General features: G+C 37.3%; 1 protein-coding gene across 1 annotated transcript; it reads right to left on the bottom strand.

Annotated features, from left to right (window-relative positions):
- Positions 1 to 1968: 1968 nt before the first annotated feature.
- LOC136842121 (clotting factor G beta subunit-like) lies at positions 1969 to 13361 on the bottom strand. Its single transcript, XM_067109490.1, has 11 exons — positions 12651 to 13361; positions 11583 to 11613; positions 11282 to 11412; positions 10872 to 10978; positions 8777 to 8919; positions 7096 to 7282; positions 5414 to 5535; positions 4383 to 4541; positions 4056 to 4210; positions 2465 to 2597; positions 1969 to 2325 (listed from the first exon to the last, which is right to left on the bottom strand). The coding sequence occupies exons 1-11, from the start codon at positions 12711 to 12713 to the stop codon at positions 2273 to 2275; spliced, it is 1284 nt and encodes a 427-aa protein (XP_066965591.1). The 5' UTR covers positions 12714 to 13361; the 3' UTR covers positions 1969 to 2272.
- Between the last annotated feature and the right edge of the window lie 1191 nt (positions 13362 to 14552).

Here is a 14552-nt window from a genome sequence, read left to right on the forward strand (position 1 = left end):
CCCTGTTTCATTCACTCCCCGGGCTTGGATTTGTGAGCCTGCCGAAGGAAATGTGTCTGATGCAGATGATGAGAGCCCTCGCCCTGCCTACATTTCAGAGGATTTCCTTCTCCCCCTCTTCTTCTTCTTCTTCTTCTTATCCTTCATTATTTAACTGTAATGGATATGGTCAGTGTACCTCATAACAAGGCGATTATTTTGTCTGGTACAAGCGGAGCCGCTTCAAAGGCAAATCCCTATTACTACTACTACTACAGCTCGATATCCATTTATCTCACGCCCCCACCCACAATGCGCTCCTATTTTCTCCCCTCTTTCTCCTTCCCTAGGTTAGTTTTCTGTACGCGAAATTAATGTAATTCAGCTCTTCGTCTAAAAGACTGGCGGAAGAAAACCTTCCTAGAGAAGCAAGTTACTTTGCACTGGAAAATCAGTGCCTCCTCCCTTTCCCAGGGGAGCAATCCACCCATCCCGACATCGATTACATTACGTGGCATAATGCAATCTGATTTCGTTTAAATATCTCTCTCTCTCTCTCTCTCTCTCTCTCTCTCTGTGTGTGTGTGTGTAATTTAGTCGGCAAATTCAATTTACATCCAAATGTCTTACTGTATTTTTCTTGTCACTAGCGACGGTGTCCAGTTACCTAGTCTCATTTCATCAAAGAATCAAACTCATGAACAGCTTCTTTGTTCTTCTGCCAGTTCAAACAAAATATTTAATAGATGGTTGAAATTAACCCGGCCTTATGCCATCACGGGACCTCCTTGCCCCAAGGCGACCTGTAGAGTGGAGTGGTTTGAAAGGCTGCTGCCTAACCAACAACAGAGACGAGGTTCATCGATTCACTTACACGAAAGTTAGCGCAGTGCTGCATCTTCCAGAAACATCAGTGAGGAATCTCAAAGAAATGACGAAAACAATGACAAAACAGACCCTTTGAAATAAAGGCCTTGAGTTGACAATAGATTGAGCTGGCTTGTTTTTGTTCTCAATTCTCTCAATGCTGAGGTTTATTTGTGTATTTGATCTGTGTCTGAAGAGCTCCGGTTAAAAGATACTACTCACGTTCTTCTACTTAGATCAGTGCCTTTGCTCCGAGACTTGCTGCAAATTACGTAGGAAACCAGTTTTAGGGCCTAATATTGCAAGAAGGGGAGTTATGATCCATAACCTGGATGGAATCTTTCCTACAGAATAGGCTGGAAGTTTAACTTTATCTCTGCATCAATTTCACTTTGCGAGTAGCTTTAAGCCTCATGTCATTATCTAAAAGCGCCTACTATTGGTTGTTCACTGTCGTTAGTCGTGCACCAATACTGGCTTGAGTTGCATCACTCAGTAACTTGATTGTGCGAGTTCAGCACAGGTTAAGCCTAATGCCATGGCAAAAATATGTTAACTAAAGGTCTTGTGCAGGAGTACCTTATTTTCAAAAAGTAAATTCTACAGCAGAATATCTAGCATTGGTACTAATAAGTAGTGCACACAGAATATTTTTTTCTATAAAAACCTTTTGGCTTTTAGATCCTTTTCAACCAGCGGTTCAAGGGCTAAAACTGTCAGGTTTTATTGGTAGTAGAGGCCTTACTTACTTTACGGTGTCAAAGCTCTCTTCGAATACCCCTGTCAAATTCTGAAAGAATTTATTAAGTGGGCTTTTACATTTTTCTCCTGTGTAGCCAAGTTAATGTCTTTCCTAGGTAATTCTATTGCGGCAACATAGGTTTTAAGGGCCTCACACCATTCTTTCCGCTAACTCCAATGTGAGGACCTCTAACTTTAAATATTGCAGGTTCCGGGACGTGGAACAAGAAATGACAATCGATTTTGCCACTACTGAAAGCACAGTACCTCTTGCATACTGTAGTGAACATGCTTGTATGCTGACAGCCTAACAGTTCGGTCTATAGTTTTTTTTCTGCTTTTCGCTTTAAATATGAATAGCCTAATAGACGAAGTATGCTTATCAACAGTTGTAGAATTAATATGGATTACTATTCGCTGGCACTGGTATTCCATCCTGTTGAAATCCCATAGAAAAGGATATTGGTTTTATAGACAAATTCTTTTCCATATATCTGGGTAACTCAAATTTTCCATTTTCACTGCATTTATTATATGAAGGGAATTACAAAAAGAGAATGCATTTGAATCTAAGAGACCAAAGAACACGGGGAGGCTGTGGCGAGCTTTTTTTTTTTTTTTTTGCTAATTTTTATTTTATTGTTCTGAGCTAAAGATTTTGTTATGTCATTGACAGACATAAGAATCAAGCACAAGTATCAGATAATTCCACTGATTTCTTGATCCATCTCGTGTATTCTGAAAAGAGAAGAGAAAAATGATCAGTAACTAAGTTTTCCAAGCCACAAACGAACAGTCAGCATTATTTCAAAGTTCCATGAGATAGTGGCTACTTACTGAGAGTGAGAGCTTAGGAGTATAATTTACAAGTACTTACTGTTGACACTCGTGTAGATCAGAGGCAACAATGTTGTGGTCGCGTTGGTACACCCAGAACTGTGCAGTGCTACGCCCACTTGTACATATCGACCACTGTCCGATCTAACCAACAGAGGACCGCCCAAGTCTCCCTGAATATTTGAGATTAGATCAGTGATTTTAGACCGAACTCACCGGCAACGCCTGTGGATACAGTTCTGAAGGCTTAACACCTGATGTCTATTTGAAACCAATACAGTCTTCTTCAGAATAACTCGTGTACAGTTACTGCTGTGATTAGACGGGCGTGGCAGATTGGGGTTTACCCAAATTCATTATAGGCCTAACAAGAAAAGCTTGGAGTGTATAATTCTAGTTGGATAAATAGTTAGCCACACCAATCGACTCGTCATTCATTACTTAGGCCGTTCTTTAGAAACGGCCTTGCTTCTGAAATTACCAATATTAACTCCATGTGTTAAAAGAGGGCTTAGGGACTTTTAAGCTCCAAAAATTGCACTTCTTAAAAGTGGACTATGTTGAATTCAACTGCTGTTCAGTAACATCTTCAGTATTTTGGTAATTTACCGACTAAAATCTGAACCTCCTGGCCATTATAATATTAAGAGGAGGAGGAGGAGGAGGAGGAGGAAGAGGAGGAGGAGAGAGGCAGCAGCATATAACAGAAGCACACAAGCTCCCTAAAGTATAACATTAAGTGAAAAACTTATGACTGGAAGTCAGGCAAATCAGATTTTAAAAAATTATGCTAACAGAATTATTTTGTTTTCTACCGTCGAAGCTTACTGGTATAAAACAGGACATAAGCAAGAAAATAAGAAAACTCCATTAGAATTTTAGCTTCTTGTACAATGTGTTAACTCTATGGTTGTAAAACGAGCAATTCCAGTACTTGAGGGAATAGTACGAGTCTTGCATTAAGACCTGAAATTGGTATTGAAAAAAGAAAAAAGCGAGCTTAATACCAATGGGGGTGAATAACTAGGTATAAATATAGATACACACACACATACACACATATATATATATATATATGTATATATATATATATATATATATATATATATATATATATATATATATATATACACATATATATATGTGTATATATATATATATGTGTATATATGTATATATATATATATATATATATATATATATATATATATATATATATATATATATATATACATATATAAATAGATATGTGTGTGTGGACACGCGTGTCAGATTTAAAGATTTTTCGAAATTGTTCTCCCTATCCTAGAGAAAAAAGGGACTAGAAACATGATTCTTTGGGATTTAGCGTAACCTGTTGAAAGCTGTAATAAAGAAATAAAATTCGGTTTCAGTTTTGTCGTGAACAAAAGAACCTAGACCCATCTCATCCTCCAAAACTCAGCCCGCTCCTTTGACTGCATAATATTTTGGACGGAATATTATGCAGTGTCAAGCTAGGCGATGGTCTCACTTGGTGGGCTTGGCTGCCTGCTGATAACACTTTGGTACTAAACATACCCTAAGGATATAGACCATGCCATTATCAAAACTCTCTCTCTCTCTCTCTCAGCTGAAACACGAACCCATACCTCACTAAAGCATGCGTTAGGCTGATCCCGCAGAGAAGAGCAAAGCCAAGAATTGCTGATTCTTGTGGCGGTGTCCTGGAACGAGTATCTACAACTTATCTGCGACAGCAACAGACTTTCCTGACTGTCCACTGCGGCCTCTGCAGCCCCGTAGTCTGAAATCCAAAGAACTTTTAGTTATATTCCACTTGTAGTTATATTCCTCCATCCTGCGCACACTTCAGTTAACAGTCAATCACTGAAAAGGATAATAACATTTTTATCACTGAAAAGGGCTGACCATATCTCTTCAAGTGAATGATTTCATAAGTGTTGGCGGTTACTTACCGGTTCCCCACCCAGTGAACATTGCTCTGCGTCCGGTCAGTTCAAAACTGGGGTCCCCAGGAAGGCAGATAGGCCTAATATTCTGCGTGCGGAAGTCCACTGGTTCCGTGAGTTGCACTAGACCGATGTCACTCTCGGAGAGGGTTGTTCTATCTTTAGCTTCGTGTAAAAGGAAGGTTGATGAATAATAATAATAATAATAATAATAATAATAATAATAATAATAATAATAATAATAATAATAATAATAATAATAATAATGTAGGGTAATGAAAACATCCAGATTCCATCTACTGGTAAAGACGACAGAAAAAACTACCAAAGGAGCTGCTGGGAAGTCTACGGATTTATCACGCCAGTTTTCATTACCCGTCACTTTTACGGAGAATAGAACTGCTATATAGAAACTTTATATTCGCCAAAATAATAATATAATAATAATAATAATAATAATAATAATAATAATAATAATAATAATAATTATTATTATTATTATTATTATTATTATTATTATTATTATTATGTAACAAAAAATCCACAATTATATAAGTAAATTGATTAATACAATTTATTTATATAATTGTTAATTTTAGTTACACAATAGTTCATCACGATATTGTGAACCTTTTAATAATAATAATAATAATAATAATAATAATAATAATAATAATAATAATAATAATAATAATAATAACGAAAATTGTTTTTTTGTGCTTTTTTAAGACAGTAAATTGAAAAAATTACAAAGAAAAGTACCTCATTTTGGCAACAAGGATTTTGATCGTGTCATTGTACGCATACAGATAAGATCAAGTAACACCAAAGAAAAAAAAATAAGAGGGAATGAAATACAAAGCAACTATTCCGATGAGCCTAGGTTGGTTTGACATGTTAAGGCTTTTTTCAAATGTTTTATTAGCGAATGTTAAGTCTTTTTAAATTCTGGTAGGGAGAGCTTTAAATAAAGGATATTCAGTCTTTATATTTGGGGAGAGTTTTAAATAACACCAAAAGCATTCGGCAAACTTTACCAGAATTATAATCATGGTGAATCAAGACTCTCTTGATCTGGTGTAAGTTCCTAGACCGAGTCTCAGAAGTCACATTCTGGGCTCCCACGAACACTGCGTAATTGTACTTGTTGTACTTGATCCTGAGGGTTAAAAGAATCACTTGATAGAAAAAGTAGACCAGTCAGGCACTTTACACTCTGCCTCAACAAATTGCTTGATAGAAAAGCAGAAGACAATCAGGCACTTTACACTTCTGTCTCGACGAAGTGCTTGATAGAAAGAGCAGAAGACAATCAGGCACTTTACACTTCTGTCTCGACGAAGTGCTTGATAGAAAAAGCAGATCAATCAGGCACTTTACACTTCTGCCTCAGCAAATTGCTTGATAGAAAAAGCAGACCAATCAGGCACTTTACACTTCTGCCTCAACAAAGCGCTTCATAGGAAAAGCAGATCAATCAGGCACTGTACACTTCTGCCTCAAAAAATTGTGATTAATAATTTTTAAACATTCAGTGCACTTTTGTCTTCTGTCTCAACGAAGTGCATTAATATTTTATTTTTTAAATATTCAGTGCCTTATTGTCTGCTTTTTCTATCAAGCACTTCGTTGAGGCAGAAGTGTAAAGTGCCTGATTGTCTGCTTTTTCTATCAAGCGCCTCGTTGAGACAGAAGTGTAAAGTGCCTGATTGTCTGCTTTTTCTACCAAATTTCATCTTCTGTTATCAGTCAGTTTCACATTTTGCAATAAAAGAAAAGAAATAGAATGACGCCGCAACAAAATGAAGCTTCAACAAGTGACACATTTGCATCTATATACTTTCTCAAGATAAATTGCTCGCAGTATCTTGTAATATTTACTTTCTCTCTCTCTCTCTCTCTCTCTCTCTCTCTCTCTCTCTCTCTCTCTCTCTCTCTCTCTCTCGGTCAAAACATACAAACACACTATTATATGTATACATACATACATACATATATTATATGTATACATACATACATACATATATATATATATATATATATATATATATATATATATATATATATATATATATATATGTGTGTGTGTGTGTGTGTGTGTGTGTGTGTGTGTGTAAATTTCATGAAGAAGTTTTTGAAGACTGAAACAGTTTTACAAGTTTATATAGACTGAAACTGTTTTTATTATAAATATATATATATATATTTAAACTTGACAAATCAGTTTATAATAAAAACAGTTTCAGTCTTCAGTAAAACTGTTTCATGAAAATATATATATATATATATATATATATATATATATATATATATATATATATATATATATATATATATATGTATGTATATATATATATATAATAGTGTGTTTGTATGTTTGTGACTGAGAGAGAGAGAGAGAGAGAGAGAGAGAGAGAGAGAGAGAGAGAGAGAGAGAGAGAGAGTGTGTATTACAAGATACTGTGTAATTTATCCCTGAGAAATATATATATGGATGCAAATTTATATATATATATATATATATATATATATATATATATATATATATATATATATATATATATATTCATTATTCTGTAAGGCATCCTTCTTCAATCATTAATGCTGACTGGAAATAAGGGGGAGAGAGAGAGAGAGAGAGAGAGAGAGAGAGAGAGAGAGAGAGAGAGAGAGAGAGAGAGAGAGAGAGAGATATTAATAACCCTTCTGTACCATATACCTCTCAACGCACGACGCTGACGTGAGGAGCCAGTCTTCGTAAATGACGGAGGCGCTGCAGAGGGGGACGTCAGTGTCGGCTTTGACAATAGCCGCCACCCAGGGGAAGCTGTTGTTGTTGTTGTTGTTTGTCGGGGATCCCGTCTTTTGTGGTGGCGACTCGGGCAGTCCTCCTCCCGCCCCACAAGCTGGGGGAGAAGTGTAGCCATTTAGTTCTCCTTAAAAGTTTGTTTTGGTAGAAGAAACCATTTTTAAATGAAGACATTATTTTGTGGGAAGCATATGGCAATTTATCCATGAAGCCTTTTTTCTCTCTCTCTCTCTCTCTCTCTCTCTCTCTCTCTCTCTCTCTCTCTCTCTCTCTTCGATAAAATGCCAATAACTGTCGATAATCAAATGTGTACTCACCGTTATCAAGTTGAAGAATAAGCGGGATTAGAAGAATGAGCGAAACAATTTACGATCATATTTATTGCTTTGCCAACTCAGCGATCTTCATTGTACTAACCCTCTATATTATTGATATTATATGCTATTGTCATTGCAGTTATTCACTCCAATAAACTCTAAATGAAATTGCTACGTGCGTTTGGCTTGTCAGAGGTCTCGAAAGGGGTAATAGTGGTATTAGTAGGGATTTGGCTTTAAAACGGCTCCCGCACTCGTTCTTTGTCTTTGGAACGGCTCCCTGATTAGACAGGTTGGTCAGTGAGTAGTACTAGTAGTAGTAGAAGGAGGCAGAGGAGGACGGATATGTCTCTCGAACGGCTCCCTAATTAGAAAGGTTGATCAGTGAGTGGTCGTAGTAAGAAGGGGAGGTTGAGGGAAGAAGAGTTATTTGTCTGTGGAACGGCTCCCTGATTAGACAGGTTGACCAGTGAGTAGTACTGTACTAGTTAGAAAGGTTGATCAGTGAGAAGTAGGAGTAGTAGTAGTAGTAGTAGTAGGGGAGGAGGGTGGGGAGGAAGAGGTATTTGTCTCTGGAACGGCTCCCTGGTTAGAAAGGTTGATCAGGTTGAACGCTGCAAAACAGATATATATTTATTTAGCTGCTTTCTTACTGCGCTCTCCAATCTGCTTCCCTCGCTGGGGTACATTCGACTCAACGATGATTGCTTTTGACAAATGAAAAATATGCCATCACTTTATACTGCCCCCTAAGGCTTCTCATATCCACAGATCTACTCCTGCCATCTTTAATTGACAACAGCATCCAAGGATGTTTTAACTTTTAGATGAAGTGTCCCAAATGTGTAGTTTTCAGTGCATCCGCATTCTGTTGGGGTGTCATTTAGTCACCTTGCCCAGTACCAGATGTACCACCATTTCATTCATTTTTTTATATCTATAAACTTTACGAACTTGTACAAAAAGAAGGAAGTCTCCCATATATATATATATATATATATATATATATATATATATATATATATATATATATATATATATATATATATATATATATATATATATATATATATATATATATATGTAAAAGAGCACAAAAGGGCAATTCACCACACCATAACACGTCTGCCCAGCTGGGAACTTTCTTGAGCAGTTATGTGCCTAATATTTATCACAACCTTGTACCTTCTTTTTGAAAAGTGTTTAGACTAGCAGATTCTAAACGATATACCGCCATACCCAATAGTAATGCCACAAAAAACTAATAATCTTACAACATCCTTCGGTATTGCTGTTCATTCCTTCGACCGTACACTTGAAGCCTTCGTAGTTATCGCGCCCATTGCTCTTAAACAGGACCTTCAGTCGTTTCAGATTCGTGGCCGTGATGTTACGCGGAGGATCCGACCCACAGTACCTGGAAGCATGAGAGGATTATTATTTAATATTTCGCTTTCAAAGATAATTTTTCGTGGAAGCAACTTATATTACAGTGGAGTGACTTCAGAATAGGTTTGCTGAGAGTGGGGTGCGAATGAAATTCAAAAAAACAACTAAGAAGAAAAACATTCAGAATGAATAAATGACTATAACTCAGTTCAGCACGGCATAATTTCCTAAAAAGATAAAATGCTGGGTACGCAAAACTTTACGATAAATGCTTATCAAACTGGCCAACAGATAGTAATGTAAGATCAAACGTTTTCACATTTAGAATCTACGAACTGAGTCTAGAAATGGTAAGTATTGCCTCTCAAGATGTCTGGAATGTTTCCACATTCAGTCATATTACAGATTTCATTAGATCGTTCACATCGACGAACCAGCCACGGGTAAATATCATACGGGTAGTATGTTATCGATAACAAAAGCACGGAAGTGGGTCACCCGCATATACTGCTGAACCGTTATGAGTCATTACACACCGCCTGATTACAGGGTGATAATTATATCCACTTTCGCTATAAATGGGAAAACACTGCGTTACGTGAGGGTACAGGTATATAGCTCTAGGTTAGGACTACATGGGTTACCTGCCTTCTCTTACTTCAAAGGCATCAAAAACCGGGATTTTGTTTTGTTCTGGTCTGGAGAAACGCTACTGGCGTTCACGATTATTTGAATCAGATAACACAGCTTCCTGAAGAATGGTTGAAAATTATTTGCATTTATTAAAAAAAATGTCGTTCTCTATCTCTCCGTGATTAAGCAAATTTTCGAATGAAACGAATACTGTATTTTGACCGAGTACTGAAATAGGCCTTCAGATTTCTGATGGTTGGTCTCTGAACTTTTAAAATCCTTTCTGGAAATATAACGAGGAAGAGGCACTCAGTATAAAGCGACATAGGCCTACATTAGTCATTCCTTGAAACCTGGAAAAATTTTCTTTCTTAAAATTCTAAGATGTTCTGTCTATCTTATCTTAATGATAATCGAAAAGCAAATGTTGATGGAAGGTTCATTTTGCATGCATGACAATTACCGAACTGAAATAGTGGGGGTGGGGAGAATTTTTGCAATAAATTCACAATTAAAATCAAATATCTTTTTAGTTTTCTGTAAAAGAAAACTTTTGTGCCGGCTTTGTCTGCCCGTCCGCACTTTTTTCTGTCTGCCCTTTTTTCTGCCCGCACTTTCCTATCCACCCTCAGATCTTGAAAACTACCGAGGCTAGAGGGATGCTAATTGGTATGTTGATCATCCACCCTCCACTCATCAAACAAACCAAATTGCAGCCCTCTAGTCTCAGTAGTTTGTATTTTATTTAAGGTTAAAGTTAGTCATAAGCATGCTTCTGGCAAGGATATAGGATAGGCCACCACCGGGCAGTAGTTAAAGTTTCATGGACCGGGGCTCATACTGTACAACATTATACCGAGATCATCGAAAGATAAATCTACTTTACTTTTTTTTTTTAACGGCTAAGGGCTTGAGATCTCTTGCATATGCGATAAAATGCTTATAATTCATCCAAAATTCTCTCTCTCAAAAAAAAAAACTTTCTTTTTGTTTGTTATTCAGCAAACTTGTCTTGGAGTTCCGTTATCGGTTTGCCGCCTGCCAGCACATTCGCTTCAAGTCCCTCTGACGTCATGCAGTCACGTCAGTTTCAAAAAATTCAACACCCGTCTCAGCTTCCCCAGCTCCCAAGTCATTTAAAATTTGTCCAGAAGGAACTTTCAGCATGGTAGCTGGGCTAGGATACCTCTTAAAGGTGATACTTGCCCTTGGACTCGGCAAGGGAGAGCTGATAAAAAAAACTTTTCGTTTATATCCTCATGGACTGTCATAAGCGTCTCCAGGCAACTTGGACTAGTACTAGTATAGATTGTCCAGTAGTTGAACTAGTGCTAGTCTTAGTCTTACCTCGTTTCCATGATTTCCAGAAAATCAGGGCATTTTCCAACATCGTTGATCCCTTGCACGTGGAATGTGTCGCAGTTCATTCTTAGACTCACGCTTTTGCTCACTGGCTAAAGGAGAAGGAGATAAAATACAACAGTTATACATCATGTCACAGATTCATTGCTGCATTTTACTCATCCTGCACTACTAATTTTGGGGCAGGAGGGTTATATGTGCAATGAAACCGTGTTAAGAAATTGCATTTCACTGTTCATGTTCTCCTGCATTGTTGCTAAATTATTCATACTCGTCGTCTGCGAACCTTTTGATCTAAGAGCAGAATGTTACAGTCTTTTCTAATATCAAGACAGACGGACCAACTTAACGAATGAATAGAGAGACCAACTAAAAGAAAACATGTTAGCACTAACCCTTAGAGACCAACCGCATCTTGTGTTGAATTCATAAGATGCCGGAAAATTAGGGGACATCAGCGTCAGGGAGGTTTTCCCTGAAACGGGAATTTTCCTCACTGGATAAACACACTTCGGAGAGCTCTCATCTGAGACGTGTGGAAGATAACATGAATTTCATGAGTGAAGAGAAATAACAGCAACTAATTGGTTGATGATTATGGAATTCTATTTATCATAATAATCCAGTATACGATGTCAAAAGAATTAAGACAGTACACAGACACAATATTATGATGGGGAAGAATTTCACTCCTACCTCTATTCTCTACCAGCAACTCGGCCGCTCCCTGTTGAAAAAGTATTATTAAACGCTTGCACATTTATTATGTCCTCTATCTCCCTTTCCTTCCCCATTGCTTGAAGACTCATTGTCAAAATTATAAAGAACTAAAAGAACGACAAAACAAATAATATCTTGTGCTCAAGTTTGCTTTTTTTATGAAAACCTTTACCCATCTATAGGAAGTTTCTCCTCCTCGAGAGTAGGCCTTCAGCACTGCCGAGAAAATAGGGTTCGCAGATTTATTTTTGTGTCAGTTGTAGTTCTGGATTATTTGAAATTTAGATTTGGCTCTACACGAGTAAACGATTCTATATAAAAAGGAGGAGGATTTGCTTTTACACAAAATCATATAAAAAGGAGGAGGATTTGCTTTTACACAAAATCATTATGGAACTCTCCACAGTAACACAAACAATGTTGACAAAACTTTTCTAGCTTCAAGTTGACGAAGGTTAAAATTGGACGAACACCGTTGACTATAGCCAAGACATTTCTTTTTTTTTTCTAAAGGTTATGAGAAAAAGAATGATTCACATGACAGCTAAAATAAACTTTTAGAACTACGTGATATAATTAATATGACACAAAAGTATTTGTGATGTATTTCTGCAAATTGGTATGTTCCTAAAACCAAGATCTAGACCTTGCCTATAACGAAACTGCTTCACGTGGATAGGTTAAATAGGCCTACTTGATCATCTGGTTGGGAAATTATCATATTTTATAGCACTGGTACTTTGATTAACGTTAATGATAGTAATGTAGATTTAAATCTGTAATATACTCATCCATAAACGAACTTCCTGAATAGCAGGCAAGATATTCCTACCCCACCGCCAAATCAAAGTCCTTCAAAGAAGGCACCGTGCTTACCCCATATAAAAATGGGTATAAAAGCACGTTAAAACGAAGAAGAAGGCGGGAGATAAGGGGTTTACAAAAATACACTTTAAAAATGTTATCAACTTGATTCACTCGCTCCTGGATCACCCCAAACAGAGGAATATTTTCCTTAAAACTCGTTCGTAAGAAGCTGTTCACCGTAATAACTAGAATGACGAGAAATCGTGGGATGAGAGGACGATAAACACTCTGGGAACTCATGGTGAATGAACGTTGTAAGCCGGTTAACCAGCATATATACACGGAATGTGTTTATTCATCAGTACCCCTATTGTTACCCAAGGAACCGTCCCGTATACGCTGAGTCATTTCGTCCTCCCTGGTCGTGGCCTGCTCGATTTCAAACCCTACATTTCCTCCCTGGCAGCGAAGATTTAAATTATTAATGCAGATTACCGTTGGTGTTTTATATATAGGCCTATAGGTGTCTGAATCATCCTATAAGGGCAGTCATCATATAGCAAGTGCAAGAATTCTAGTCGGTGTTATCTAACCTATAGGTCTATGTCTAGCCTCTATTCCATGTCCGCTGGAATCCAAATGTTTTAGTTACCTTGTATGCGATACATTCTGAAACGCTCCTTTATGCTTGTTAATTTCCTTGTAACTTTTACTTACCCTTTTATTCATTCATTTGTTGATTTATTCGCATGTCTCTTTATTTTATTATGAACGAGACGCTTTCCTCCGTTCATTCATGTCTTGAGACTTTACTTACCCTTTTTTTTATTAACTTTGTTATTTTTTATATTTCTCTTACATCTATTATGCAGCTCGATTTGTTATCCACTTCAAATATAATTCTATCATATGATTAATAATACGGTTTTCTTGAGTGTCATTTGTTACAATATATATTAAGATCTAATTATCAAATACTTGATTCGTGTAGTAAGAACAGATCCCGTAAACAGATCGATGAACATTGTTGTCAAATTGCTTTTGTTTGTATTGAGTTCAGATCCTTTCTTCTGCTTCTTCTTCTTTGTTTTGTCCCACAAAGGAAACTCAGAATTCTGCTCAAGAGGATTGATTGATTTGACTGAATTATGAAATTTAGGCTGTCAAGCCAAGCACTGGGTGGGCACTTTCAGCAATTCAATACAGCGCTTTAAATGGTGAAAAGAGGGGTTGGAGTGGTTGGACAGCAAGCTAAAGAGATCCAGAAGACAATGGGAATGATGTACAAAGATCTAAAGGTCGAACAGAGAGAAAGAAAAAAAAACAATATATTTATATAATAGTATATATACATATATGTATGTGTAAATATATATATATATATATATATATATATATATATATATATATATATATATATATATATATATATGTGTGTGTGTGTGTGTGTGTGTGTGTGTGTGTGTGTGTGTGTGTGTGTGTGTGTGTATTAGCTATATCTCCAAATGGAGGGTTGGCTGCGGACGAAAAATAATACAGCAGTTAGTGGTACATAAACACTTTAACTGCTGAATCACGGATGAACCCTGTGTGTGGAAAACTTTCACCACATGAGCTGCTTCTTACCCCTACAAAGATATTAATAATTCCCTAGGGTAGTATGCAGAGTAAGGAGACAAGAATATTGTGCGCCTTTGGGGGGGGGTCAAGGAGGGGGCAAAGCCCCGTCCCCTGCCAGGTCAGGAAGGTAGGGTCTGGTTAGGTCAGGACATGGCATTGTAGGAAGGATAGGACTTCACAGGCCTACCTCTGTCTCCTTACTCTGCATCCCTTCCGTTCCCCATAACCCAGTACACAAAATGGATCTGTCATTGTTTTAGTGCTCATTACCCCCCAACCTTGATCGAGGCTGGCAAGCAGAGCAGAGTCCCTAGAACAGCACTGGCCTGTATTAGATGGTACTGTTTCTTTGTTGATGAGGGGTTACGTCATGTTCCTGTGCTCCTTTTGAAAACTTGACCTCACGTGAATTGGAATAGAAAGCTTAGGCCAAAGGCCAAGCACTAGGACATATGAGGTCAATCAGCTCTGAAAGGAAAAATGTTAGTATAAATATCTTAAAGAAGGAAAACCTCGCAG

This window comes from Macrobrachium rosenbergii, chromosome 9 (assembly GCF_040412425.1).
Source record: "Macrobrachium rosenbergii isolate ZJJX-2024 chromosome 9, ASM4041242v1, whole genome shotgun sequence".
Lineage (NCBI taxonomy): Eukaryota > Metazoa > Arthropoda > Malacostraca > Decapoda > Palaemonidae > Macrobrachium > Macrobrachium rosenbergii.

Coding starts and splice junctions, on each gene's coding strand:
- LOC136842121 (XM_067109490.1), bottom strand. CDS start 12,713: ATGAGTTCCCAGAGTGTTTATCGTCCTCTCATCCCACGATTTCTCGTC. Junction 11,614..12,650: donor TCGTCATTCTAGTTATTACG/GTGAACAGCTTC, acceptor CTTTTTCAACAG/GGAGCGGCCGAGTTGCTGGT. Junction 4,542..5,413: donor TCACCATGATTATAATTCTG/GTAAAGTTTGCC, acceptor TTTTACACGAAG/CTAAAGATAGAACAACCCTC.